This window comes from Magallana gigas, chromosome 3 (assembly GCF_963853765.1).
Source record: "Magallana gigas chromosome 3, xbMagGiga1.1, whole genome shotgun sequence".
In the NCBI taxonomy this organism is placed as follows: Eukaryota; Metazoa; Mollusca; class Bivalvia; order Ostreida; family Ostreidae; genus Magallana; species Magallana gigas.
This window is the reverse complement of record NC_088855.1, coordinates 35241014-35268650: the sequence shown is the minus strand read 5'-3', so window position 1 is coordinate 35268650 and position 27637 is coordinate 35241014. Positions and strand designations below refer to the sequence as shown.

The following is a 27637-nucleotide window of genomic DNA, read 5'->3' as shown; positions in this document are numbered from 1 at the left end:
TTTCATATATTTTTTAAATACTTTTACAGTAGTGGGATATAAACTAAATTTATTGTTATAATATCCAAAATATTCTTCTTAAAATGTTCAATTCACTGCCCATGGGACAGGGGTTCAGGCAAGGCTTTTTTTTTGGGGGGGGGGGTGAAAAAAATATAGTCATATAGTAAATATATATTTTTAAGGTCACTTGAGTCGTTCGGATATTCCCTCAACTCTTGTTCCCCCTCTTTATGAACGGAATTTTGCAAATATTAAATAATAAATGCGGGGGTAACAGAATAATCTCGGGTTAGGGTTTAGACCCCAAAATGAAACTTAAAAAGCAAAGCTGAGACTGCTTGTCTACGAACAGTGGTACTCAGATGACCTTCAATGCCTGTGGGCCTCGTTTTTAAAACATCATGATCAGTTTAATCTTGTTAATTTAAGTTTTTACTATAGCTAAATACTTTTAAAAAATCAACAAAATTTCCAAATGCATTAATCTGTTTAATTGAAATAACATGCCTGAATAAGATCACATATTCATTAACACAATAATGTTGTACATTGACACACTCAATGTCTATTCTAGTGTTTAAAGATCACTAATAAGAATTCTACAGTTAAATGTTACAAGTCTCATTTAGGGCATTTTTAACACTTTTCATTTCATTCTAAAGGAAGGGCATTGTAATAGAGACTAGACTGACCAGTACACAATATCGCCCTTATTGACAAAAATACGGAATATATTTTTTCATCTCCAGGAATTTCTATTTCAACCTTAGTTTTGGTTGTTTTGAGTGAATGGAGCAAATCGCTGAAATGACGTCCAGATCCAACATTCACAACAAATGTCGAGTTTAGGCCATGGGAATAAAACAGACCAGACCAGTCGATAGTTATGATATCTCCTTGTCGTGATTAAGTTGGAGTTTTCTCTGGAAAATAAAGCGTAACAAAAATTATAATACATTGACTTTACGTAAAATCAAAACATTTTGTTTATTTCATTCAGGTATTTTCTCTGCAAGGAAAAAGGTAGAAGTGCGGCTCCGAACGACATAATGAAATTAAATAATGTTTTTATATCCTTTTTTAAAATCATGTATCACGTAATATATTTTAAATCATATCCTAAACTGTGCTATTCTGTCACATGTACATATGTTTCCTTAAAAATAGGCGTTGCAAAAGAAGAAAACAATACCTGAAATTAATAACCAATGTAGAAATATATTACATACATGTATGTATATCTAAAAAATCTACGGCTCGACAGATTAATTTATTCCATATATCGGATATAGTAAATAGAGTCGAAAACCAAGTAGCACAACTGTTATAGAGTTTGCAATACATCTTAATGGATATGGTTGAACTTGGTTGATAGCCTGATATATTTATTATCATGTATAATGCATCATTTCTTATTCATGTCAATTTATATTATGATGACACTGAATAACAACACGTATTTGCAAGAGCAATAGAGTTGGTAATATAAACGCTATTTTACCTGTAATATCCGATTGTCGTGTCTCAGTCGTAAACTGTTGGAGTGCGTTTGATCCATTCGATAATGAATTAAAAGCTTCGACCTCAGCCCTGTACGTGACCCCATCACTTAGATTTAACTCATCCACATAGCCGTAGTCGCGTTCTTGCGTTGATATCCAAGACACGACAGTACCTTGATCTGATGTCACTCTAAAATTAAATTTCTGTATGGGATCATAATCAACAAACCCTTTCCAATGAAGAATTATCGATTTTTTGTCTGATACAATTGGAAGAGCTTTATTGAAGCATCCATCTGGAACTACTGCAATGGATGCCCTCTTCCCGTTCGGAGGGAGTAGTGTTACTTTGGCTGGATCTGCTGTCACCTCAAGAGATAAGCCAATGGTGTTGGTACATTTAATTTTGCAGAGAACTTCCATTCCATTTATTATATTAATTTCCTTTGAAATAAGTTGAACGTTTTCTGTTGACATCTCTAATGGTGTCCAGGACTGAAGGTCTTCCGAAAGCGGACTTGAACCTACACAAAGAATTGTTTAAGAACATATCAAAAATAAAATCATTACTTAGTATTAACCACGAACAACAAATTTTCTGAACAAGAGGGCAATTTGGTTGCAGGGACATCAAATAAAATTCCAATATTCCAAATCAATAATTTTATTTTCATTTTAATGTAGACATAATTACCTATGGAGAAAATACACATTTTGACACCACTTTCTCCATCATATGTCTTAAATGATCCAATTAATCGTGCATTGGTGCCATTTTCGGAACTGTCCTTTAAATGAAATTTTAACTTTTCCACTACTGGGGGTGTGTTGTCAACGACTAATGACTTTGAAGTAAAATATTCTTTTAAACCAGCTCCATTGACGACTTTTGCAGAAGCAAATATGGTTGTGTTATGCGGGATTGATACAGATATCATTTTGTCCGGCGAATTAATGATAACATCAGATAGTATTTGCTGCCCGAATTCAGTTGTTCCTATGTCAATTGAAACATTTTTTATTCCACTTTCTGGATCAAAACTACGTGTTATAACCCTAAACACGGAAGTCTGAAGTTGCTTTATTTCAATAGCATCGGATCCACTTCCAACATGCATTTTACAGTATACTGCGCTTACGTTCAAATGATCAAAATTTGTGCCATTTGACCGGAGTGTTACCCTCTCTTCCCTTGAATGTAGTGAAATGTGTTGGTATTCAGCTTGCAAACCTTCACCATAAAGTTGATTGAAATATAGAAATTCTGATTTATCAAATATATTTAAAAGCAATTCGTTTGGCTGTTCCTCTTTAAAGGTAAATTTTAATATCAAATTTACATCTGGCTTAAGATCAAGAATAAATTGTGCTACGTCGTTCTGGACACTAATATTGACATGTTCCTCGGTGGTTTCTTTGCAATAGAACCCTATTGGTGGTGTCGTATCAACTATAACTGGGTGGCTAGTAGATATTTCCCCAACATTTCCGGCTGCGTCAACAGCCCGAACATCTATTAGATATGATCGCCCGTGTGCAAGAGTTATGTTTTCTATGACCAGCGAATTTTGAAACCCTGGACTATGGAAATTGGCAATTGCTTCTCCAGATTCATTTCCTTCTCTAACTCTGTACTCATAATTCATCAAATGGGACCCGTCATCTTGAAATCCAGTCCATGATATACTAAGAGAAGACGAGGAAGAAGTATAAAGTCTATCTCTAAAATATTTTGTATTATAGACGGTCCCAGAAACGGGCAAAATATCATCAATCATAAACGGAAATGATTCAAGTGTTTTTCTCATTCCTGCTTTATCCTCTGCCGTTACTGAGAAAACGTAATTAACGCCGACCGTCAAATTTGTTGTTCTCAAGCAAAATTGACTTTGTAGCGCAATAAACTTTTTACGAAAGACATCATCAGCTAAAACACAATAGAAATACTATTAAACGGTTTTGAAGGGAAAAAACCCACAACGGACGTAAGCATCTAGAGACAAAATCATGTTACCTACCTTTTGATTGGCTCCCAACCATGAGGTAATAACCTGATATATTTCCTTCTCTATCAAAAAATACTGAATCCCATTTGGCACATATAGAACTATTTTTTTCATTGATGAAGCGGACATTTTGTTTCTTGGGCATATTCTCCAGATAGGTGCTAATAAATTTACCCATTTTTACATATGGTGCATTAGCATCAACCTTTATATGTTTTGAATGTCTTATGACGTAATTGTTTGTAGAAATCCAAATCCTTACATAAACCATGTAAATTGCACCATTCTCCAAGTTTCTGTGCGGCGCCAAGCACTCAATGTCAGACATCCTCAAACCAATGTCTCTCCATGGATATTCATCTTTGCTGTAAAAACCTATGCCTGGCAATTCACTCTGTATGCCAACAGACCATTCAAATCGATGGACTGAACTAAATTCCTTTAAATTCATATTTTCAAAACTAATACCAATACAGCTTATTGATGAAAGGATATTTGAATTCGGATTTAAGTTTGTAATGATAATTTTTTCATCCAATGCACTGATATTTTCTGATGTTGGTAAACACTTGATCAATTCATGTGATGCTGGAGAACATTTTTTACCAACAACTGAACAGGTACAGTCGTTATTACAATAATGTCTAGAACATGAATGGCGTTGAACGTAGAACTTTCCAGAAACAGATGAGTTGTTGTATTGATCTGCTATAACGGTAACTTTAGAAGGCAAACTTGTCAGCCTGGCCCTATTAACCGCCCATATTGTAATAAGTGCAGCCTCATTTAAGTTAAAGATAGTAGCATTCACTGGAATCGATATATTAGTTCTATTTCCGTCAATTTTTATTGCTCCACCGGATAATTTGGAGTCACTATATGTCTTACCAACAGTGAGGTAGTAATGAGAAATTCCGCTTTCATCATCTGAAAAACCATACCAATTAACTAGTATTTCGTAACTATTTTTACTTAGTGACCATGTTATCGGATAGGACAAACCACCTTGAGTAGGCCTGGAAGAGTCTACTATTAATGACTGAGTTGATATCGTTGAACAAAGTCTCGCCATATTGCATGCAGAAACAATACCAACCACAGAGTCTCCATTTCCTAGTCTCGTGTCTTCTGATAAGGTAATTATTGTGTCATCACTATTATCTCTCACTATGATATCGGACACATCTTCTCCTAATCTTGTATTCTTTATGACAATATGTATATCCACAATTGATGACTCGTTTTCTTCAAATTTCCATTTTAGTTTAAGAATAGAATTATCATATTGATAATTGACATTCTCTTCAAGAGCGTCGAGAGCTAAAAATGTAGGACGCTCAATTATAACAGGAGGGGTCGTATCAACCGATGATTTTTTAGATGTTGCGTTGGAGCTCATACCAGCATTATTAAACGCAAACACTGTGGCGTATATAGGAGCGTTGATTGGCAGTTCAAGATTTGATTTAAAAATTCGGGTTGCAAGCAAAACATTTTCCCTGTCATGAATATCACAAGAATATCTAAAGGATCCAAGACACCATTCAAAATATCTAATATCCGATTCAGTGTCTTCAAACCCTACCCACTGAAGAGCAAGAGAGGATCTGTAAGTTTACAAGAAAAATTCTTAAAGACTTTTTATCTGATACAGTTTTAAAATTAATTCTTAACTAAAATACATATTTCGAACTTGCGTACTTCTGAATTATTCATATTTTAATTTTATGCGGGTTTATATTCATTTTACATTTTAAGAGATTTCATTCAGATTTTTTTTATTTCAGAGATGTCCTGATAAAAAATCCATGAAAATAATGTGGACGAAAATGTAAATAAAATTTCATTGTTTCATGTATAAATCTGAACATGTAATGTTATAAGTAATGCAAATGTAAGAACGACGTACTTATCTGGTATAAAAGAATCGTGCGTTGAGCGGCCTATTGTAACTAGGCCTGGAACAGGCGGAGTTTTGTCAATAATTATTCCGTCCGAATGTGCAGAAGAACACATAGAAGCTCCATTACATGCTTCAAGGAGGACGAAAAGTTTCACCCCGACATCAAATTCTCCCTTCCAAGTGAAATCTTGTAAGATATGAGGCATGGAAACACATTTAAAGAAACACCAGCCACGAAACAATAGCCAATCCATGACATTTGTACTTGATATACTTTCATTTTATATTTATCAAATTTTTGTTTAGTTTACAGATAAATCTAAAATACCTTTTTGAAGTCCAACATTGGTAAATTCGTAAACATTGGCTACATGTTGCGATGTTCCTAGTCCTACTTTGTAGAATGCTATATCAGAATGAGGATCAAAAAAGTGGTCCCAGTTTGCAGATATTGATTGTGAGTATGATTGATAATCGAAATCCTTTCTCTGAAATATCATATCTTTGCATTTAAGGACTTAATTAATTATATAAACGAAGGCATAAACATCATTTTGTCTTTACTTACTATTTCTTTCCCATCGAATACATATCCATGAATTGGCGGAGAGTTGTCAACCACAAAGGAGTTTGATTCTATTTCTGTAGATAAACCAGCTCTGTTTGATACCTAAGTAAATAAAATTTAACATTTTATTCAATGAACAGTGCACTATATATATAAATGCATATAGTATATGATTACTGAAATAAGTTTAAAAACAACGTGTGTTGCCTTCACAAATAAATGAAATGAATTCATTCATACCTGTATTATTGCCTTATATTCATACCCATCCTTCAAATCTTGGGGCAATTTGATTTTATACAGTCCTCTCTCTACTATTGTGTTTGATACATAGTCCGTATTGATTCCAGCTATTCGAACATTTATCATATCTATTCCACTTTCTGGATCTTCAAAACCCTCAACAATCACAGGAATATTGTTTCCTACTATCGTTTTATCATTTATTTGTTCGTAGCCAACAAAGAATTTTCCAGGAATCGGTGGTGTTATATCTATAGTAAAAGCCTCAGATGTCGACGCAGACTCCAAACCCGAGCGATCAACAACTACATCAAAGAAAGAACATTCACATTAATCATAAATTTTGTGGAAATAAAACATTGGTAACAAATCATGGGATGTCTACATACCAATAACTGTCAAGAAGTAGGAAAATCCGTGTTTGAAAGCAACATCATAGACAGAGGCCTTGTTTACTTCATAGGAAGATAAAAATGGCAACATGTCATCCAATCTAGGATACGAACCTAAAAGAATATTGGTGAAAAATCAATATAATTCTTTATGCTGTAATAACTTATTTTTTCCCTGGTGTCACCGAAAGAAAATACTTGCCAATGCAATATTTATATTCCAGTAGCGGCACATTCAAATCAGGAATTGTCCAATTGGCATCCAAGAAAGAGGTAACAGAGAGGAATCCGTTTTTGGAATTTCTTACATTAATTTTTATGCTAGATGGGGGCATATCGTTGATTTTTAATTTTTTGCTGCAACGTTCAAATATTTCATTTTGTAAATTTGTTTTGCTTTCAGAATTGACAAATGTATCATTAGTAGATCGAATGCATATAAATATTTCGTCATTATGCTTGAGATGCAGACTAGGGAAAGAAACAAAACCATCCGTAACCTGAACAAAGTGTAAACAGTTTTTGTTCGAATTGCACTCGTCTTCGTTCATTGGAACAGAGCTGATTTTCATCAAATATACTTCATATAATTTTCCTTCGTTTCCTACAATGATTCCTGTTATTTTTGCTCCGCTTGTTGTGTACAGAAGACGCCCTTCCTCAAACATAAGTATGTTGGCACCAAGGTTGCGACTGTGGGATACTTCTTTCATTTTTTGTAGATTGGGGTTGTCTGCACCAACTATGAACACATCTATTTCAACATTGCGATGTTGAAAACTATTGTTGATGAGAGTACATTGTAACGGGGATATCCATGAATTAAATGCTCTTTGGACACAAACGTATCTGGGAGGGACGTCCGTGAATAACAACGGTACCGTGGCTTCCATTACCTTAAACCAAGAATGACAGATTATTAATGCATTACATAAGTGCATTATGACAAAGAACAACGTTTATGTATAAAAATTAAACTTACTTTTGTATCGTAATTATTTTCAAAATAATTCCAATCACATATGATTCCTTTTCCTTCTGCATCCTCGGACAAAGTCCATCTTGTTAAACTAGAATTAATAACGGCGTCTTCGTGTTCTACTTGAACATATATTTCATGATTTCCAGCGTCGTCTGAGTTTATTGTAGCTGTGATGTTCATTTTCACAACTAATGGAACGAATCTTATCGGAAATCCCACCACTGGTTTAGAACAAATGTTTGCATAGCATGCTTTCAAAACGCCGCAGTATTTTTCTTTAGTATCCAATGTAATATTTCTGAACGTCAATGTTTGTTTTTCAGTTCTCGTTGTCTGAATGACGGTTAACTTATCTTTTGTGAATTTAGCCATCGATATTTCAAAATGGGTTGGTGTAATATCATTTTCCCAATCCATTCTCCAATTAAATGAAAGTTCATTTTTACTTAAAACATATTGTCTATTGAATTGACATTTTCGAAGAGAAATATTGTAACTGTTCAAAGAAATACCCCCAAACCCAATGCTTCCACTTGAATTTGTTGCTTTCATTTCTAATATTGTGAAAATATTTGTGCGAGCATGACCAGTAATTCGTAAACCTACAACTCTCTTAATTAAAATATTTTCGTTTCTTTTCGTTATCTTTTGAATAAACAATGTATAATCATCTAAAACAGATAAATTTGTGTAGTATAAGATTGATTCATTGTTGTGAATTTTAAATTCAACTGGCATCAATACGTTTTCTTCTAAACATTCTTCCCCATTAAATAGCTTTAGATTTGCATTCAGATCTGTTATATTAATTGGGACGACGCCATCAGACCACGCGAATGAATTTCCTCCAGAGCAACTTGCGTGCATTACAGTATAGTACCTCTTAAAGGGAGGAAGTGAAAGATTTTGAAAACAATGTTGGTGACGACTTATTTTTGTGAATGGCATCAAATCAGTTGAATTTGGAGATAAGCCTAGTCCAACAGATACAGAGACATTTTGATATTGATCGAGTCCTTTCCACATTAAACACAATTTAGAGCTGCTTTGCTGAAAATCTACATCTTTTATATCTTTGTTGGAGCTGTTTTCAGGGTCAACGTCAAAAATGATGCCGTTTCCGGGTGAAATTTTTGATGGCAAATTGAAATATTTCGATCTTAATTTTGTAGATAAACCAATGTGGTTGAAAACGTGTAATTCAACGAAAATATTATTTTCTAGCTCGTTGTAACGAATTCTGTTTATTGGATAGCTTATACATCCAATGACGCTTTGAAATGGACATTCTTCGGAAAGGTTGTTGGTTTCATAGTACTGCACTAATGGTGTTGCATAGTCTTTCAATGTACCTACAAATTAGGTATATTATTTCAACCTTGCCTATCATTACATTTACTCATTGTTGATACATGACAGGTGTCAATTCTTAATATGTAAATTTATAAACCATAGTAAATTAATCATAATCACATATAGTAAGTATACCAACCGATGCGAAAAAATATCTCTTTGAATCGCTTTTGTTTCTCTCCGTCAAAAATTGAATCATTCCCCCATCCTATGAAGAGATATGATCCTTTGACTAAAACTCTTATATCCCAATGAACATTTGGTGGAGAAATATCTTTAATCAAAGGTCCAATTGTCAAAATATTATCTTCTCCGGACTTGAACTTTGTTTTCAAGAACACAAAGTGCTTTTCTAGGTTTCCTAATCCTTCTTTTATGAATCTATATTTGGTCTGCGAAAAAGTAACTGTGTATGGTTTGATATCAGGATAATACAATGACGTTGGATTGGAACCAATGCCTATTTCAAACTCGAGTACTTTATTCAATTCCTTAATATTCCATGACATTTCCCAATATTTGTTTGAAATATATATCAACCTATTATCAAATGAATCCAGTCTTAAACATATTCCGTCTGCATATTCCGGGTCATTTATTTCAGCGGAAGTTTCCTCTGGCAAATGTCGCAGGAACGAAGGAAAAGATATATTGCTGCATTTCTTCAAGCAATTTTGATGAGATCCCAATTTGATGCGTTTCATGTTTTCGGTTATCAACCAAGACGTTCCATCAAAGCAAGCTATTCCTTCCTCTGCGTTAAAGCTTTTTGACGAAACATTTGCTAATAAATCTGGTGATTTTTCATAGACAATGCCATCGGAACAACTAGCTGCTGATGGTTCTAAAGCATTATTAAATGATATGACGGTAAATATATAATGTCCCATATCAGGAAGACTAAACCATTCAAATGCTTCTGTGCTCGTCCGTCTTTCAATTATGGATAAGTCATTAGATTCATTGTGTAATAAATAGGATAGATTTCTGAAACAATTTCTACCAAGAAAAATCTCATAATGGGATATTCCACTCTCATGATCAATAAATCCATTCCATTTTACTTTTACTTTTCCATCGGAAGTAAAATCACTTTCACTTTCTTCTGAAAGATCTTCAAGCTCCTTAACGGTTCCATTGACTGGAGGTGATTCGTCTACCAATACATCTAGATGCTGCACCGAACGAAGGCCCGCGTTGTTGGTTGCAACGATGCTGAAATAATATTCTCTGTTGTGTTGTGCTTCTGATATTATTTTTGATAAATCTAGACTATAGTTGCGAGATTCGCAACTTCCATGATTTGGGCAATAACAGTTGTTTGAATTGTTGCCACAGGTTGTCTATAAAACAAGGGAAAATATTGTTGAAAATAATTAAAGTGATATATGTCTAATCCTTTTATTCTTTTCTTTAGGCAAAAAAATCAGAAATATAATGTAGTTACATAACTAACTGTAAAAAAAATGTTTATTTGATAAAATATTTACTCACCCCTACTGTCAGTATGTTAACAGCAATTGTTCCATTTCCAAGTTCAGAACCACCATCTTTTAATCCCAGGAACCAATGAATAGTTTTCAGACCACTTTCAGTGTCATAAGCGTTGAAATGCAACTTCATTTTCGATAACTCTCTTGAGTTGTGCACGTATACTTCTCCGTACTTATTTCTTCTTAGCCATATATAATCAATATCAGGAACAGATGTGTCAATTAACACAAAAACAAAATCTTCTAAGTTATTACCCATTATGTCAAAAGCAAGGATAGTGAAATTAACTTTGTCACCATCCTTAATTGGGATGTTTCTACAAATATGTTCATTAAGATAACTAACCTCTCTTTTAGCATTAACAGTTTGATTATTTATCATGTACATGTATTCGAATTTGACTATCCCGTTCACATTCTCTGTTCCATTAATTGACAAAGAACCGTTCAACTGTTCAAAAACCCCAGAAAACTGGGCTGACTTTTTAATGGGTAGTAGTAAATTGTTTTTCTTGTGATAGTCATTGTAAAATCTATCAGTCCAGTTTACACAAATTTCTTTTTTCTCAGTTTGCCAATATTTTCCATTTTGAATGTGTGCTGTTGTAACAAGGAGTGGCTTATTCTCATTTAAGAGTATCGTTGATGTATTATCGAAAAGGATGAATCGCCTTGCTGACCTTATGTTCCCTCCCTCCCCAGCCTTATCAACAACTTCCAGAAGTATTTCATACAGGCCTGTTTCATTCAGCTGAACCTCAAAATTTAAAGGTAGAGGGGACTCATTTTTCAAAACTGCACTTGTATCTGGTGTAAGCATATTTTCTGAATGAGGAACCTTGTATATACTTATATCAAATATTTTGATTCCAGATGAGTTATATGTTTCTTTTCCAACCGTATTTGGATCGAACCATCCAGATGTGGAAATGGTAATGATATTGTTCTTCGTTATTCTGTTTTGTATTTGGATTGGTTCGATCTGGCAAGTCTTGCTGTTTAGACAGTGATCCGGGGGAAATGAATCGAATAAAAAGCACACATCTCTGCTACTCAATGTTTCTCCATTATAAATTATTGGGGAAATTGTTGGATTCTTGTTTCGCTTATCAACTGTTCGGAAAAATCCAGTTGCCACCGCTATAAATCGAAGGCATATGCTGTAATGAACAATGTACAGATAATCTTTTCAAAAGTATCAAGGAGAAAAAAGTGTGTATTCCAATTAATTTTCAAAAAAAGACATTTCTCACAAAGTAAATGCATTTTTTTAAAAGAATGACCAATTAAATACATGTACGTTTAAAGGGGCATTGTCATGATTTTGGTCAAAAATTATTTTTCCGATTTTAATATTTAGAATGCTTCAGAAAGGCATTTTTAATAGGCAACCGAAATTTGAGTCTCACTTGTTGAGTTATATGCGAGTTACAGAGCTTGAAATTCTACGCTATGTAAACAAAGCGTTTGTTTACATTTTGAACGTTGAAGTCAAAAAATCAGTTTCAACCCTAAAACGAATGTGTTAAACGTTAGAAATTGGATATCTATGCTTAAAAAAAATTAAAAGATAAACAAATAAGCTGGAAAAAGATTTTTTACTGGAATATGGAACCTATATAAACAAAAACAGGGCACGAGCCTTGTTTACATGACAAATAAATGTGAACCCTGTATCTTGCTTATAACTCTACGAATGACTCTCAAATTTAATTTGATCATTAGAAATTCATTTCTAAAGCATTGTAAATAATAAAAACATAAAAATAAAATTTGACCAAAATCGTGACCATGCCCCTTTAATGTGATAGTTCTTATGTTTTAACAATTATCTAACAATTCTTAGTAAATAGTAACTTACGCATCACCATTTGAGAGGCTACGAATCTCACTGACAGGTAAATTTTTCTCTTCTGTATGCAGTTGTTTCAAGTTCGTTTTGTTCAAATGTTCAAAGGTGGAACTGTTTATTGTGACCTCTAGTCCTATTAATAAATCAAACGTGTAAGGTTGACGTTTAAATATGAATATTTTATTTTATAAATTAAAAAAATATATATTAAAATCATCTGATGAAAAAAACAATGCTTTGCTATCATTTTTCTCTGAGAAAAGTAAAACCTGTGTTTTCGCTATAATGCTATCACTACACACACATTATGAATGTACTTTTGTATTTCTTTAAATGGACGAATGAAATTTAAGTAAAAAGTGTTTGGGTGTTTTGAGCAATCAAATACGAAAAGAGGTATTTTTTAAAGAATTACATTTTTAATAACCTTATCCCGTAATTTCTATGCATAAGAAAATAAACTATTACACACACATTATGAACGCATTAAAAGGACGAATAAATTTTATTATCTATTATTATTTATTATCTTTATTATAAATTAGGACATTTTGCTAATAAATTATAAAATGCCTGCACCAGAATAACTGCTTACACCTTGGTATTTCAACACATGTGATATGATGATTACCTCATAAGTCATAAGTCATTATTGTAGAATTAATTCAAAACCTATTTTTCGATAAACCAGACCGAAATAGTGAAATGAAAATTTTGGTTTTTTTATTCAGCTGCAACAAAAAGAATTAAGGCCTCGTTAATGTGTATAAATCATCCATTTTTATTTAGATTTTTCATCCCTGTCCTCTATTCTAAATTTCCAGCCATGCACTAGTGTTTTTATTTCAATTTTAAGAAGAGGTTAAGAAAGCAATTTAGAAAGAATTCGGACACAGTATAGATACAAAAAAATGAACAAAAACATGGTTCAACATATTAAGCATTGCATCATATTAATCTGTAATGTGTAAATTCCTGCACTTGCGCAATAATGCAACGAGTCAAGAGAAGCAAACATGATTGTTTTACCATTCAATTGTTTGTGAACCACCACAAATCTTCCGCTTAACAATCCATAATTCCAGCTTTCAGCTTTAATATAATCTGGTTTTGGTGATGTAACATTGACTGAAAACGATCCTTCAAAACCAAATAAAGCGTTCTTGGGATTTTTGTTAATATAAACGTCCTGCTGAGCTGAACATGAGGTTGAACCTGTTGTTGGTGACTGAACGATTTCTCCTCCCTCGAATTTAAGACTTGATCTACATGTGTCAATGATAGGTTTTTTCGCCACTACAACGACAACATTTTTAAAGTTGCTCCTGTTAAAATATTACTATTTCAAATGTGTATTGTAATTGCCTTTTTATAAGTTTTGTAAAAAAAAAAAAAAGCGATGTGATTTAATAATATATTTTTTTTTCAATGAATTACGAAATAAATCTTAAAGTGAACTAGCTCACATATTTACGCCCTTGCATTTCTTGACAATACTAACCAATAAAAATGGCAGTATATGCATTGAGACAAAACATATTAAATAAAGAGACATAATTCACAGAAAAGGTTTAACGTCAAAACTTTCCGCGAAAATGAACATTTTAACCTTTGTCTTCAATAATTGCTTAAACAAAAATTCTTGAATTTTTATGCAATGTGTGCAGCCAAATTGTTTTAATAGTACATTCAATATTAATCTTGCAATTTATAAATTTAAAATGGTCTATAAAAACATTGTGTTCTAAAAACCTTAAAAGATTGCTACAAAACTTTGTGCAGTAATTTAAGATGAGTTGTGCTGACAAATTGTTTATTTTTTAAATCAAAATAAGCAAAACTTAAAGTTCAAAACAGACAAACTTATCGGAAAAATAATGAAATCGGAATTTCCTGATAATATACACGTCACATGTGACATTGTCTATAAATACCTACAACATTTGCCAAAAAGACAATAAAGAACCAGCTTGGACTGTCTAGCTGACTCACTGACAGACGGATCAAAAGCATTATATTCCTCGCAGCTTGTTGCATGAGATAAAATAATTAAGATTGTTACGATCGTTTATACTTTTATATTTCTTATCTCATTAAAAATGGTGTCTATGACCCTCTAATTGGCTTAAACTTACAGAGGCAATGTGCAACAGTTCCATCTGAATTTGTCTTTGTAACAAATCCAGCATCGCATGTACAATCTCGTCCAAGTCCACTGGTATGACAGGATCCGGGCCAGCAAGCTCTTCTATTCATCACGGAGCACATTGCTATGAACGTTATAAAGTTGGTATATAAATCATTTAATTAACAAATAGACGGTATTTTCATGTTAAGTATTTTTTCAGTCAACTGACTCTGTCGTCAGCATTATTCCAAATATACTTATTTGAGTTCTCAACTCAAATCATTGCATATGTCATTGCAATTTTATCCTTTAAATCAAGTTATATCAGAGCTGAAGCATAGAGATTGGATTTCTTTTTGGATTTTGGGCACTGTCGCCAGCGCCAGGGACTGATTTTTAAAAAAAAAATGAAAAAAATTGTTAGATATCCTACTCTCTTTCCATTGCAATAGCAAAAAGATATGGATTTTAAACATATGTTGTTTTTGAAGGGCCTAGATAAATAGACCTAGACTTGACTATTAATTACAGTCATTTTTATGTTGGATATTTGTTTGTTCTTCCTTTTTCTGTAAGAACACGAAAACATCATTGTGAATCTTTAATATATGTTGTTTCTGGAGGATAATAAATGAGCTAAGAAATGATCATCAAACACAATCATTTATAGCGAGCGCAGCGCTGGCGCGAAGCGAGCTCTACCGGCAAGGCGTCTGTGAATAGAATATTCGGACTAGTTGCACATTCATTCAACGGATTTTTTGGCGACAGTAAATCGGACCAGTAATGCATTGTTTTAATCGTCCCAGTAGTTCCCTGTAATCATGGTCATCATGGCATTTTTTATCACTTCACACTCTCACGAGCATCAGCAAGACAATATAAAAACAATAACGATGTAAACGACATACAGTCACTGTTACCTCTAAAGTTCACCTCAGTACACTCTAAATCAAAAATAATCAAGTGACGTCACAATGGTTTACACATTGATCCGATTGATTTTTTCGCGATAATCAAAGTAAAACTTTTGAGAAGTATATAAGATGAGTGGTTTTAAGAACATCATGCTTTTTAAGTAAATAAAACAGTGTAGTTCGCGTACTTTTAATTCTCAGTTTTAATGAGTCCGAAGACACTTAACCAACGTGAACTTTGTTGTCACAATAAGGGGAAATTACTCTAATTGAAGTTATTGTAATCTGCTGAAATTACCAAAATCCTATCAAAATCTTGCAAAGCTAAAGAATGAGGGCATTTCTTCAGATACAGGAAACGGTGGTGACTTGCATTCATTTGGATAACACACATTAACTCATTTTTATTTTATTCACTATAATTACGATAATTTCCTGGAACGTACACGTAATATCGACTTTTTTTAAAAATGGGGTGGGTGGGTGGATGGCAGCCTCATCCAAAAACATTTTACAAGCAATATGAAAACAATCATGAAAATTCTAATCCTTCAGCTCTTTAGCAGTTCAATGGTTTCTTTATTTTCACTTCCATTTATTACATGCTCCAAATCCCCCCCCCCCCCCAAAAAGGGGGGGGGGCAATTCCATGTTCTTTTAATATGATAAGCAATTGCATTTTTTTTAAAGTGGAGGGGGCAAATCCATGATAAGTCGATTTTCTATGTGTAAATTGAAAAAAAAATACTATTTTTTTTTTAAAGGGGGAAGATGCTTTATAATGATTCAATTTTTATATGTAAGTTTAAGAAAAAATGTCTACTGCAATACAAAGGGGATGAACCGACGTTACAATGACTTTAAAAGAGAAGATACAGTGCAATGATCATTTATATTAAAACCTGTTTTATTTAACAACATTGTATCTGAGATTAAACTATTGTTTTACTAATTAATAAATAAATTATAACAAATCTTATAAACTATGAATAATGAAAATTAACCGAAAAATAGGTATGTCTTATTTTATTTTGCAATCAAATTCATTTACGTTGTTAATTTTATTTTTATTGATGTATCATAATTCATTGTTTGATCACATGCTGTGCTCGCCCCAACGGTCGCACCGTAAAACATATTAACTTTGATGTAAACAAACTTGTTTTATGATTGTATTTTTCTGCTTATAAAATTATTAGAATGTTTATATCTAATTTTGTTGTTTTTGAAAATTGAAAAATATATTTCCGAAAGGTTGCAAAAGTAAACGTATATCTTTAAGTGTACCTACCTGCAACGACAAGAGCATAGGGTTGAGCTGGAATATCATACTTGATGATTGGAATTTAGATAAGAAGACAGTGTACTTTATCTGCCCTGCCTTCCTTCATGAACATATTAAATATGAATTCCTATAAATTAGAACATTTTAAGTACCTCCACATGATGTATTGTTGTTTATCCTTTTCCAGATGATGCCATCGTCAACACATTTTTCACAATTCCCAAGGGTATCGTTTACACAGACATACCTATTGTGTTGGCAGTGCGGGATAACACAAGTCGCTATAGTGATTAGAAAACGAACAATCTCTTAGCTTTGATTTCACAGCACATGAATAAACTAATTAAGAGTAATAGTTTGTTTACAAAAGAAAATATGCGCAATATTTAGCCAAAATTGCATGTTTAGGAAAAGAGAACGCATTGTATAAATTGTAGAACTCACGTGCACAAATTTGTCCTGATGGATGATAACCAGAATTGCATAATGAACATGTCTGGTCAGTATATGTTGAACAATGAACTCTGATACATCTATTTATTGATGTGCATTCTACATTAAAACCATAACATTGTTTAAACATTTATATAGATTTAAATACCAATTCAATTGCCTGCGTTTTAAATAATAGAAATTCCATTCAAATTGGAATATCACTTACAATAGATAAATGAAATTATTTTAAAATTCAATTGTTAAAAATCGCTTCATATATGCTCAGAATAACAAATTGTAAAACTTACTTACGATTAACATAAACGTAAAAACAGCACTGTTTTGATTCATTGCCAGACTTGTCCTTTGCTTTATAACAAATATGGTGACTGCCTTTACCAGCAAAGCTTCCGGAGGATATCCCAGAGGTTCGTTGCATTCTTCAAATACAATACATACATGCAAAAGGCGTGGTATAATAATTACTCTCATTCATTTCATGCATTGTGTACATATTTTGTGAATTTGAAAGTGAAAAATTACAACACATATCTTACTATATCCAATACATTAGTATGACATTAATACCGTAGTAGTGCAAATAAATGTTAGACAAGGTACTTTCTAAATTCACGTCAACATTACAGTAGCTTGTCTAGCTAAGGATCTCAGAAAGTAATAGTTTATTTTATTTTCCTTCTGAAAAAGTCATGACAAGATTATTGTTTTTATTGGGGACTAGCGATTTTTTTCAGTTTAACTTTATTGCATTGAAGCATGGTTATAATAGATTTAAAAAAAGAAAACATGTTACCTTTAGTCTTTAACGTTATTTTCAGATATAGAGATCATGCACAAACAGTTACGCCATAATTGTCTTTTTTAAAGCAATTAATTGACAATATTCAGGAGCAATGTAAGATACTTACGTCACACCGTCAGGTTTATTTCCATCCAAAGCAACTGGTAGATTGTAATACACATAAGCTCGTCCTTGATAGTTTGCAAATACTGTTTTCGATGACGGGCATGTTATTTCTGGAGGTGTATGGTCACCACCACCACCACCTGTTGGAAAACACGATGGGAGTAATGAAGTTGAAAGGCATAGGACAAGCATTCTTCCTCAACTTGAAAAACTCCAATATACAGTGCATTGTGCATTCTTAGAAAAATCAAAATAGCTAATGTGCACAATTGTTGATAGACAGATGGAGAGAAATAAATTTAGAAGTGTAAGACTGTTGCTACAGAATAAACAACCTGCCATATGAGGTATTGTTCACGTCAAGGATTACTGTTCTCTGTGCTCTTCTCTTTCCTTTTCTCTCTTTCTTTCCCCATCTATCTTATTATTTTCTCATTCTCTCTTTCTCCTGTTTTTAATTTCAAGCACAAATTACTCACCTCCAAGCCACCATCGCTTTACCCTTCTAGGTCGCTGTTTTGTGTTTTCTAATTCTAGAATTTAAACAAATAAAAATAACTTCTACCTCATGTTTAGTTATGTATGCACATTAATGTTAGGTCCAATTTTTTTTAAAATAATTATATCATATACCGAGTAGGGTTCTTTCTATTTCTTACGAAAATTTATACTTAATTCATAGCTCTATTGAACAGCTGTAGTGACTAACGGGTCTGAAATCTACATGTCCCTTTTATCAACTGGTCGAAACTTACAGCGACTTCAGAAAGGTCACGGACTTCACGAAATAATCGTGATGATGTCAGACTCAAATTCCTATAGGAGACGTTTTGGCTGATTCTTTTAGCTAACGTACTAATTTACAATAAATTTTACTTACTTTTTACAATCAATTTATTGATTTGTTCAAAGAAAGATGTTAATATTAACAATGAAATGCTGTTTTTGATTATTAATGCGGGCTATGAAGGTATCGAACATTACAGAAAAAGTGTATACAGCCCGCTTACGCTGACCTTGACCTATGACGTATCTTGACCTATGTCGTACATGGTATCTCAAGAATTTTTTTTCTTTAAATGTCAGGTGTTTTCTGAAATTGTTGTCTGCGTCATAACAAAAGATTCCATAATTTTACATAATTTCAATTTGTACCATAGATAGATGGTATATAATATAGCTAACCACTCAAAAAAATTATGACATTGACTTAATATTTAATTTTTAGGTCAAGTAAGAAAAAAATCTCTCTTAACAATATATGATTTGATAGAAGGAATTCGAACTTGCAACAAAGAATATAATAATACTCTGAGGTGTACTGTTCATAAATCTTTCACTTTGATCCTCTTATTTCAAATGAGGAAAAAATACCAAATTTTGTCGAGAAGATAAAATTCTTAACTGAAACACTTTTAACTAAAACATACGTAGATAGATTATATAAAGAGGGTATAAGTCTAGCATTTTTCTACCTTGACTTATTTTGAATGTTATGGTTAATTTTCATTGGTAAAATATGTGTATTTATATATAAAAGAACCGGGTTGGTACTTATATATGCATACAGTGTAATATAATTTAACTGATAACAAAGAGTAAATTCCGGTGACATATAATTAAGAATTATTCCTTCTCATATACCCTTTTACACAAAAATATGCAATTCTAAAATGTATTTTGAAAAAACATTGTATGATTTGAATTTTAAAAAAAACTATAGCTAAATATCATGAACAGGTATTAAGATATATCAATGCAATGAAAATTAAAGATTGAAGTTTTAAATTTAGTAAGTTGGATTAAAATTCAATGTGCAAGAAGTCTGGACATTTGCAATGACAGTAGTAAAAGTTCACAGTCTACACAATGAAAGAAAGATAATTTTAAAATTAATCATGTATATATTCTGTCTTTTCTGCCTTATGTAAAACGAAACATGAATTATGTTTCTTTCTGAAGAAAAATGATTGAAATTTTCTCAATTAAAAGCATGCCATTATTTTGTGAGTTTGAGAACATACTTTTTAAAAAATACATATTTTTTCGTGTTTTGCACTACCTTAATTTTTCATTTATTACACATTCATCTTGTACCCTCAGATGTTGTTTATATACTTCTAAATTAGTTGTTGTTTTGATGTAAAACCATTATTTAAATTCAAATGTAAGATTTTTCAGATTAAATAACTTTCAAACCTTTGCAATTCATGAGAGACCCTATCCATGTCCCATTTTCGCATGATAACCATGTTGAGAGGACCCTCTTGTGGTTGCAAGACACAAAACACTTGGTTTTCTCAGGGACAAGGGTTTTGTCAAGCATCACGATATCAATTGGAGCATAATTCGAATCAAAACAATGAATGTATTGATAGGTTTGAAGATCTGCTACACTGCATTCTGTTAGGTTCTGGATCTAATGTAGATAAACTAAACTTGAGTATATTTATTCATGTTTCATGCTAACTGAGTACAATCATGGTGATTTTTGTCAAACGTGGTAATGAAAAAGTGTGTCTTCATTATTCTCCTTGTATAAAGTTTAAAGAAATCTTTCAAAATGTTTTCTTTGTAAATAAAATGCCTTTTTTACCCGTTCCAATTAATCAACCTTTTATAAAAATAAATGTTATTTACGATTATACAAACAAACCTGGTGTTCGGCAGCTTTTCCTAGTCCGATTAAAGAAAGACCTAGATATAAAGAGTTTTTTCCTAATTAATTTTGAATTCATGCTGTATTGTTATATTGTGTATGTTACTCATATATCTGTTGGTATTTCATCATAAATATATGTCAAAAGGTACATCTTGCACTTATTTAGTTTAATGGATTTAATACAATTCAGTCACAAAAATTATTCTCTTAAATAAAAGAAAAAAACAAAGTCAATACATTTCAACAGTTGTTGTACTAATTTCAAGACATTGCATTGTAACAATGTGAAGTAAATTTGTAATTAATCATTACCACATTAATTTATAGTAATTAACTTGCGTGCTGCCATATTTCATTCTAAAACTAGCAATATACCAACTTTATCCATAGATTCACGCAATTCTATTTTAACCTTGCAGGAGTTAGCTGCACTTCACTGAAAACCATTTAAAGGATATTTTATAATTTTCAAATATACTTACCTGAAATAAAGACAGACAGAAACACGATTCTTGCCATGTTGAATCCTACAGTTTGAAAAAAGCACTTTTTTTTACCACTTTTTACAGAGATCGGGAGAGTTTGAGAAAATTACCTGGATTTTGTTAATTCCTTACATTACAATAGTTTGATAAAAAGTAACAAATACGATAAGATAAATAAAATCAAAGCAATTTTTTTATGAATGCAGTCTTGCTTACCTGTAAGTTGCTGCTTACATGATTAAACGGGAATGTTTATTATAGGGAAAGAGTTCGCTTTAAATAGCCTTATTGATTTGTTTGTCTCTGATAATCTCGTCGGATCGTGGGAACAAGCCGGTCTTTATTCAAATATTCTCTTAACTGTGCTTTCAATATTTTTTCAATCATAATATGTTAACCAATATGACTGAATTATTTATAAATATTCTTTCGAATTTTATTAAAGTTGTATTTCTTTAAAAAAACGAGTTTCAATTTAAAAATTGAAACATCTATCATCATATCAAATGAACACAATATTCCCCGATTGTGAGCATTAAAAGATGCTTTTTTCTCTAATATTATTGACTCTATTTATACCTTATTACAAATTTAAATTTTAAAAAAAAAATTGTATCCAGGCATCTTGCAAATAAATCATAATGGTTCAAGTGAATTAAATTTAAAGCATTGAAAACATCGAAACATTAAATAATGAAATGTCACCATGCCAGATCTATTCTGTGAAACGTTTTAAATAAAATATTTTGTCAAAGTACTTAATTCGGTTTTATATTAAGTGACTTGTTGCAATGGCTGCACTTAGACCTGTAGTCATTGCATACATGCAGTTGAAATACAGCTAACACATTGTTAATTATGGTTACGATATGGTACGTATACATTCTCTTCAAACTGATGATAATGATGTAGCCCATTAACTATAATAGGATAGAAAATGGGGATGTCAGAGACGAGGGAAGCTCAGCTGACTAAGAAATGGAGAATACAAAGACTACTTTTAAGTTTCTGACAACTCTTCAGCTAGATCGGTGTCAGGAATCATAACACAAAGGTTTCTCAGCATTCACTAAAACACATTAGTCCTTACTTGGGTTACATTGACTAAGGAAAACTGATAACTTGCATAGTAGGTTATATCCTACAAACGGTGATGAACAAAGAGCATGATGGCCGTACTACACCGCCGAAAAGCACATATAACCGCAATGTATTTGCATATAGCATTTCCATTTACAAATAACATTCCTCCATTTTATCCTTGTAAAGGGAGTACGTGATCGTAAAAATCATGTACGTATTTGCAAAACTTAAATACATTCATATATTATGTTACTGTTTTATGAATTTTCATGAATGAGTTTGTTTTCCTTAGAAATAAAAATATTAAAAAACATTAATAATAATGAAATAATGATTAAAAAAAGTTTTAAGTCAAACTTTTTTAACATTAAAAAGGTGTACATTACTATCCAGTTTATATATGATTAATATGTTTAAAAAAAATAAGCCCCCTTTTGACACCTACGACAGGCAGTCGTAGCTAAGTCATAGATAAATAAGAATATTAAAGATCTAGAACTTTACATCTTGTGTGCGGAGCGCGGGAGATTGTCTATTGTCAAGTAAGGCTCCTTAAAAATTATGTTGCTACTAGAGTTAATTCGTTTTGTTTATTACGGTAGCTCATTGACAGCAAAAAATAGTTTAAAGAGTGACTTTGCAATACAAGTTCTGCAAAACATCGATTTCCGTCAGTTATATAGAGCGGTTGCAAAATTTGTTAAGACATTCGTTTTTCTATGTTTTGAAAAAATAAACCTTTCACCGCGCTGCAAACCTCATACTGAGTTGGAGGGGTTTTTCATCATTAAATCGGATACAAATTTGCCAATATGTAAGGAAGAACTGTTCGTTTCCTTCTAGATCATCAATATAAAAACATAATGATATCTTGTATGCAGTAAGAAATACTCCACCATATCATATCTTCGCAATATATAAGACGACAAAATACCCTCACATCTTATCACATGATAAAAGAACCGTACTAGGCAACCACTTAAAATATAAACAATTCTTGGCATATATCTCTGGAAAGAAACCAATATCTTTGATCTTTGATATTAGAAATGCTTAATATTGTTTGTTCTGCATCAAGCAGATGCCGTTATTATTAATCGTATCTTGTTTCAAAACTAACACATCAAAGTACATATCTTAAGTTTGTTTACTATTATTTACCGGATGTATAGACATCAATATCCTCATAACCTTGTTCTATTGATTGTGGAATTAAGGGAGTAGAAATTTATTTGATAATGATTATTTTAATTAAAAATCTATTTTTTACATTCATTCACTATCGCGTTCAACGCATAGACTTCGTCTAGGTATGTTCTAAGTTTTTATAAAAGCACCGGACTTGGTATTGTTTTCAACTTACTTGATAAGAAAGAAATTCGATATTGCTACTCTAAGTCACTAGGATTTGGCCAATCGACTTTCTCTTCCTGGTTAAAATTTGTAACCGTTTGATAAAGCATGCTCTTTCAATTCACATGTGAATGTAACATGATTATTGAACAAAAAATAAGATTAACGAATTGATGTGAGTGTTTTCATTTTAATTGTTTGCTAGATTTTGGTAAAGAGGGGTTGGCATGATTTGAACTGCAATTCTTCATTTTTTATCTATTTTCAGTATTTGATACACCACGTAAAGAGTTCTCTTATTGTCAAGTAAATATCTTGTCAATATTCATGATATATTAATTTTGTTAATTTGTGTTGCTCTTTGATAAAGACTTCGTTCAAATTGGAGTTTATTTTTTGTTAGTCATTCACAAATAAATTCAAGAAGTTTTTAATCTTCTCAAAATAAGCATTCATTAAAAAAAAATTCAAAATATTATGAATCCAAATAGAACCTGGTATTGCACCCAGAATTTTCGACATGAATATGTTTGAATGTATCACAGGGCGAAAAACCATCTTTAAGCAAGTCCTTAAAGGTGGCTTAAAGGTGACTTAAAGGAGCTTAAAGGCTATACAACCTTTAAGCCGCCTTTTAGTCACCTTTAAGCAAGTGCTTATAGGTCCTTAATGTCCAAACTTCTTTAAGCTACCTTTAAGCCACCTTTAAGCCACCTTTAAGCATCTTTAAGTGGCATTTACGCTCTCTTTACACTGCCTTTACACTGTCTTTAAGTGGCCTTTAAGTCAATATTGATCAAGCTGAACAATAAAAACATATATTAAATGCAAAAGCTCTTTTATAGGGATGGGAGGGGGTCATCCGAGTGATAATATAATTTCCAAGGAAGGGGGGAGGGTGTTCCAGGCGGTTTTAATCGTCGCTCCATTAAACACAGATCGCTATCATCAGCACCGCTCCGATGGACACAGATTGCCGTTATAAAATTCTTTATAATTTTGGGGGGGTTTCAAAATTATTGTAGGGATGAGCGCAGTCTCTGTATCTTAATATGTGCATAAAACTAATTAAAGAATGTTTGTTTCCTATTATAAATTAATCGGTGAAAAAAATCTCTCTCTCTCTCTCTCTCTCTCTCTCTCAGTTCATCCGGTTATTAAACAAAATAAAGATAATGAACCAAAAATGCATGATTTAATTTGATAATCGGTTTAAGGTTTGTATTTTTTTTTCAATTTTCATTATTTCTAACTCTAGATCTGCTAGATACCTGTTAAAAATGAAAAGACTCTCAACTGCCTTTTTTATATCGGGCAGGATATTACTGCTTTGTTTGTCTAGACATAGTTTTGTTCGTTTGTGTTTATCTAATTAGAGTCTATTGTTTGTCCAACTTAAGAAAACCCCTGGAACTAACACAGAATATACAAGATATACACAACAGTTGTGTCGTGTGCCCAGGTGCATGTTTGTGTATATCTAATTAAAGTCTATTGTTTGTCCAACTTAAGAAAACCCCTGGAACTAACACAGAATATACAAGATATACACAACAGGTGTGTCGTGTGCCCAGGTGCACGTCAGGGTTTCTAAAGGCGTTGAATCTTAGTGTGTACGAGTATACAATAAGTCTAGTGAATAAAAGTTAATTTACATTTGTAATTCATTTTCAAAGTATTATTTCCTAGCTCTGGGTTTCAAAAATGTTACGTCTACAAATTAACGATACCTGTATGTAAGAGTAAAATCTTGAGGCTAATTAATTAATGTACCGGTGATCATAAATAGGGGTTGATTATTTAAATATATGTATAAGGGTAAATATGTCAAATATACCCGGCCTGGCACATCATACAATTGTATGTACAAGTCATTTGCAATTGCCACATGCAGTAAATACGTCACCGGTAATTGGTAATTTTGTTTGTTATAGAATTGATAGTTTAAAAATCATGTACATACAATTACATGTAAATATTTAAACATATTGGAACGGCGCCGCGATCATGAAAACCGGGAAATTGCGGGAAAATGAACAAATACCCTAATAGTATCAATGCATTTAATAAAAGAAATGATTTTATTTTCTTTCTTACATTTTTATAGCTATAAATTAGATGAACGTATATCTACTCGGTTTAAATTTATTAACTAAGAAAGCCTACTATAGTGAACGTAACGGTTTCCATTTAGGTATAATATATTTTTGTTCACTGAAGACCAAGTTCCGTATTTCATTCTAAATACATGCATGCATGTAATTTATAAATTAGATATAATTGATTGTTACAAACTGAATGGTTTGTCAAAATCTTTTCAAGTAAACACATTCAATACAGTGATTCAATATCCACTGATATATAGGATATAAAAACGGTCATATATATGTAAGTTGCCGTGGCGCAGGGGAAGTGTGGTGATGATTGTAAACTAAGGGTCCCAGGTTCAATTCTCGCCGTGGCCGGGGGGTTTGTTTTGCGTTTTTTTTTTTCATTTTTCTTTCTAGAACAAAACCGTTTTAATACCTTTTCTTTCATAAAGTTAATACATTTTGTTGGAAATTAAGCACAATATTGAATTAATTTTTTTTTTAATGGCTTAAAGGTGGCTTAAAGGTAGCTTAAAGGTGGTGAAGTTTGGACATTAAGGACCTATAAGTTGTCCTTAAAGGTGGCTTAAAGGTGGCTTAAAGATAGTCTTTAAGCTGCCTTTAAGCCATCTTTACGCTTTCTTTAAGCCACCTTTAAGCAACACATATAGCTTAAAGGTGGCTTAAAGATCGTCTTTAAGCTACCTTTAAACACCTTTAAGCTATCTTTAAGGAGGACTTAAAGATGGTCATTCATCCTGTGCATTAAATTCATTTTAAAAAAATCAAAATATTCTTAATCCAAATATAGCCTGGTATTTTTTAGAATGAATATGTTTAAATGCAAATAAAAATAATCGTTAAAAGGATATTATCTAAAATTGAGGACTGTAGTGTGTGTTCTCAACTGTTCATGTTCACAGAACACTTAAAACAGAAAAACAAGCTAATTTTCCATATACGTGAAGATTATTGTAGATGCTAACTACAACAACTTGAAAATAAAAAATTAACTCGTGTAAGTCCTTGGATTTGTGTCCTACAGAAAATTTTAGTTTCGATCAATCAAGAAAAAATCTTTGCAACGTTAACACCATAAATACAAAACAAACCAAAATTACTGATGCTTTTTTTTAATCATTTAAACAAAATCCTGTAAGATTTTAATATCCAATGTCAGGATTGATTTTTTGTAAGTAAGCAAGTATCCTACATGACGAAAATTTACGATTAGATTTCTCAAAAGTCCTAACAATTTTCTACATACCCTATTTGAGAAATCATTTTTCTTGAGTAATTTTTAAGTTAAACTTTAATCTGACAAGATAAGTGTGTCATCTGTTTGGTGAGACAAAATTGTTTGATTAGTTTTTCCCCTACTTTTCAGTCAAAGTTTGAATACAGGTTTTCAAGCTACAATCAAAAATCATTTATGTCTAATTAAAACTCTTGCGATCTGAGTTTTTTAAATGATTATGTATGCTAAAAAGACCTTATTTTTATTGTTAAGTTTTAAATCGATGGCAACATGATTTAAATTGTTATATATGTAGAGAGGACTTTTGTAAATAAACAAGAGGCCAATGGGCCACATCCCTCACCTGAGCAACAATGGCTTTATATTGGCGTTCAAAGGATATTGTGCCATATGGCCCCTCGGTATAATAACAAAAAATATCCAAATTTTACACATTCTTTTTTGGTTTTGCATACACGTAATATTTGACATATGTACCTTCATGGAATACCATTTTTACCTCAAATAAGAAGATCCTTTGCAAGATATATAATTAAATTTTTGGTAGGGGTACACTGTAATTCTCCGATTTCCTTTATTCTAGTTCTGCCTCTCTCCCCACATAATAAAGCGATCAAAATATATGAAAGCATTTAGGTACATTTTCTTCCTCAACAACTTACTAGTTATTGAATTTTAAAGAAAATTCTATAAGTGTACCTCAATGCGGTTAATTT

General features: G+C 32.2%; 1 protein-coding gene across 1 annotated transcript; it reads right to left on the bottom strand.

Annotated features, from left to right (window-relative positions):
* Positions 1-474: 474 nt before the first annotated feature.
* LOC105339555 (uncharacterized) lies at positions 475-20683 on the bottom strand. Its single transcript, XM_034479939.2, has 23 exons — positions 20647-20683; positions 20190-20409; positions 18470-18523; positions 17992-18130; positions 17375-17502; positions 17072-17179; positions 16780-16908; positions 14433-14567; positions 13327-13593; positions 12307-12430; positions 10447-11605; positions 9092-10295; positions 7600-8951; positions 6820-7513; positions 6615-6731; positions 6223-6530; positions 5983-6084; positions 5743-5902; positions 5421-5601; positions 3524-5118; positions 2200-3432; positions 1505-2029; positions 475-926 (listed from the first exon to the last, which is right to left on the bottom strand). The coding sequence occupies exons 2-23, from the start codon at positions 20314-20316 to the stop codon at positions 910-912; spliced, it is 9858 nt and encodes a 3285-aa protein (XP_034335830.2). The 5' UTR covers positions 20317-20409; positions 20647-20683; the 3' UTR covers positions 475-909.
* Positions 20684-27637: the final 6954 nt, after the last annotated feature.